Source organism: Vollenhovia emeryi, unplaced genomic scaffold, assembly GCF_000949405.1.
Source record: "Vollenhovia emeryi isolate VEMERY1.0 unplaced genomic scaffold, V.emery_V1.0 DF942921.1, whole genome shotgun sequence".
In the NCBI taxonomy this organism is placed as follows: domain Eukaryota; kingdom Metazoa; phylum Arthropoda; class Insecta; order Hymenoptera; family Formicidae; genus Vollenhovia; species Vollenhovia emeryi.
Genome location: NW_011963445.1, coordinates 1 through 3,370, shown reverse-complemented (window position 1 = coordinate 3,370; position 3,370 = coordinate 1). Strand labels below are relative to the sequence as shown.

Below are 3,370 nucleotides of genomic sequence, written 5' to 3'. Positions count from 1 at the left end.
TTTTAATGCTATACTTAACATTATTACGTTAACTCTTCCCTGTAGTGAGTTAAAATTCTTATTACGAAACATATTACCTCAGCCAGGATTCAAAACTGGGACCTCCCTCAATCCGGCACGCAGGGCAGGGTAGAAAAAGACGGTATATGAATTCACTTAGTAATTTAATTGGCCACCACCTATGCCAGGTCCTAAATGGCGTTTATGTTTCAAATTGATTTATATCTTAAAGGACCGAGTTAAAAATTAGTTGTTTATATAAAGAAGTCGCTAAAATTCCTATATAAGCTAGGTTTTCTTCTGAAGCAAGAACTATTCCTTCTTTTCGAGAACGCTGTGTTCTTCCTAATTATAAATGTTACAAATTTGATCGTGCATAATATTGTATATGGTGGATGATACGCAGGTCAGTTTAATGAGACATGGTAAATTGTTAACTGAATCGGCGCCGCAGAAATTACTGGAGAAATTTCAATCCTCGTCATTGGATGAAATTTTCCTGAAATTGTGCGAGGCACAGAATGATGCAGTCACTTTAAATGAAGCTCAGAGATCCAATATGCAAGACACTGGTAGCGATGCCTTCAATCACGATGAAAACAAATATGAACAACTAAAAGTATGTACGATTTTTATTGTTATAAAAAGCTTTGTGAATCTATATCATTTTAAGACATTAATAAGTCAAATTATTAAGGGAAACAAAACGGATTCGAAAAAACAAGTTTCACGATTAAGAAGATTCCAAGCTCTATTTGTGAAGAACAGCATCCAAATTACCCGTTTGTATTCGTAAGTATTTATCAAGTACTTATCAATAACGCAGAAGAGACGCTCTTGTCAACAAAATAAAATTGCAATTGTTTCAAATTCGAATGTTGCCTTTTCGAATGTTTCCTTCAATATACTTGTGTAGTACTAAATTGTCATTGTATAACGAGCTAGAGGTTATATTTCAATATTTTTAGTTTTTAACAATTGCAAATTTCATAAGACTAATAAAAATTCTTTCAGAGCACTAATTCTTGCAATATCAATACCGATATTAATATGGGCTACATTACTTTTGGCAATTGGTAATGATCCACAGAACTTCAATATTGGGATTGTTAACGATGAAGCTGGCAATTGCGACAGCAGCAACTTTGGCAATATTTGGAATGATGAAATCAGCTGCCACTTCAGCAACCTCAGTTGTAGATTCCTGAACAATTTGGACGACTCCATTGTGACACAGGTGTAACAATTTAAAAATTAATCATGTAACGTAGTTATTTAATGATGTTGTACATACAATATATTAAAGTAGGATCAAGTAAGCTTGCAAAATGCCTACTGAGTGCGTATGTGGACGCTTTATTGCCTTTACCACACATGCAAGACGAACAAATTTATGTTTCAATCACAAGAGCTCACTGTAACATTTTGCGCGGGTAGGCTTTCCACCAACGACTCCACTCGGCTAACGTACTGTTGCCGAGAGTAAATACAGAACAAAGCACACTCGAAAGTCCTAGGACTAGAAATATCAATATACGAAAGACACGACACATAAATATAATGTAGCGTGCACAGATGTTTTAATGTATATGATTAAAATGGCACTTTCTGTATTCTCGGTATCCATTTCTCTGTCACCTTTTATTCTGATACAGATTGGAAAAATTTTATTCAATATAAATTACTAGAAACAGATTAATAATCATTAACACGTTTCTTGATGATTCTCATTAATTATATTGTGTTTTCAGAAGTACTATAACAATATTTCAGAGGCGAAATATGATGTTCAAAGAGGAGAACTTCATGGTATAATATACTTTCATCAAAATTTTTCTGAAGCTCTAAAAATACGAGTGGAACATGTTACTTTCGCGAAGGATTCCGATCTTCTTGCTAGTCAGATTCAAGTTTTCCATGATATGAGCGGTACGCTATATGTTGTACAGAGCATTCCATAAATAGTTAAGAAATTTTATTAATTAGTACATGTGTATGAACCTACATATACATAAACACACACGCGCGTGCGCGCGCGTACGTAGATGAATATTTTTAAATAGAAAGTTTTATTATTTAAAAAACTACACAAAAAGGAATTTAAAAGATTAAAACAATTACACGTACTAAATATTTTGACACGAACCACATGTAAAATAATACATTTGTTACAAATGTTTAAAATAATGACTTTTAATTTTATTACTTTGTATTTGTGTATATTTCGACACACCAGCGCGCGCGCACGTAGAAACGTATCTTTAAATAGAAAGTTTTGTTATATAAAGAACTACACAAAAAGGAATCCAAGAGTTTAAGACCATTTTACATCCTGAATATTTTGACATGAACGACATGTAAAAGAATTGATTTGTTACAAATATTTAAATTTATAATGATTTTCGTTACAGAAAGGCCAATTGCACTTTTGCTACAGAAACCTCTATTTGAATGGTTCTTAGACGTTTTCAAGGCTATCATGAGTGACTGTAAATATTTGCCAAAATTGGCTACTCCACCGATACGAGTCAGTATATTTTACAAACTTCAATTTTATAAGTAAATCTCTTTCCCTTTTTCTTTCTCTCTCCGTATACCTTGCGTAACACTACGAAAAAAATTCAATTTTCTATCCTTTTCAGTTTGAAGATCCTATATATGGTACTACTGATTTAAAGTATATAGACTTCGTGATACCATCAATTCTATCACTGTAAGAAAAAGTCATGCCAACATAATAAATAAACTTAATCTACTAAACTACTTATAGTATTGTAATATGTTTTTGCAGAGTAAGCTTCTCTTTGGGCAATGTAGTCTCTTCCATCTTGATAATCACAGATCGAGAGGAGGGTATCTGGAATCGAAGCTTAGTCCAAGGTATTAATTTTTTAATGACACTACGAAATAGACTTTACGATTATTTCTTTGCCTTTGTATATTTTATCACATTAAGGTGAATACATTGTACATGCGTGACAGGGGTAAAAGTAGAAGAAATTCTGCTGTCTCACATTGTGGTTGAGAGCATCATCACAATTATCCATACCATTACGGCAATACTCATAGTCTTCCCTATATGGGGTTTGGAATATAAAGGATCAATATTCGTTATAACCCTCCTTCTCTTTCTCACCGAGTTTTGTGGAACGATGTGTGGTGAGTACTCCACTCTGTATATCAAAAAGCGTACAGCAGCAATTTGGAATTTAATGAAAATGTTGCGTGAGCAATAGTAGAGAGCCCGCAGCCGAGAGGGCGACACACACACTTACACACATACACACACACATGCGCACAGACAGTCAGTGGTAGTACATGGCCGGCAAGCAAAAAGTCGAGTCGCATGTTCACGCAGCATCGACCCGTT

The 3,370-nt window shown here is 34.2% G+C and overlaps 1 protein-coding gene across 1 annotated transcript; it reads left to right on the top strand.

The window, feature by feature from the left end:
* The first annotated feature begins 167 nt into the window (after positions 1 to 167).
* Positions 168 to 3,255, top strand: LOC105567291 (ABC transporter G family member 23-like). The gene is made up of 8 exons (XM_012022055.1): positions 168 to 619; positions 698 to 792; positions 1,015 to 1,237; positions 1,752 to 1,929; positions 2,412 to 2,527; positions 2,643 to 2,713; positions 2,792 to 2,880; positions 2,983 to 3,255. The coding sequence occupies exons 1-8, from the start codon at positions 389 to 391 to the stop codon at positions 3,234 to 3,236; spliced, it is 1,257 nt and encodes a 418-aa protein (XP_011877445.1). The 5' UTR covers positions 168 to 388; the 3' UTR covers positions 3,237 to 3,255.
* The last annotated feature ends 115 nt before the right edge of the window (positions 3,256 to 3,370 follow it).

What these genes read in the sequence shown, in the direction of transcription:
- LOC105567291 (XM_012022055.1), top strand. Translation starts at nt 389, where the DNA reads ATGGTGGATGATACGCAGGTCAGTTTAATGAGACATGGTAAATTGTTA. An exon ending in ACGACTCCATTGTGACACAG is followed by an intron (nt 1,238 to 1,751) that starts GTGTAACAATTT and finishes TTGTGTTTTCAG; the next exon opens with AAGTACTATAACAATATTTC. An exon ending in ATACCATCAATTCTATCACT is followed by an intron (nt 2,714 to 2,791) that starts GTAAGAAAAAGT and finishes ATGTTTTTGCAG; the next exon opens with AGTAAGCTTCTCTTTGGGCA.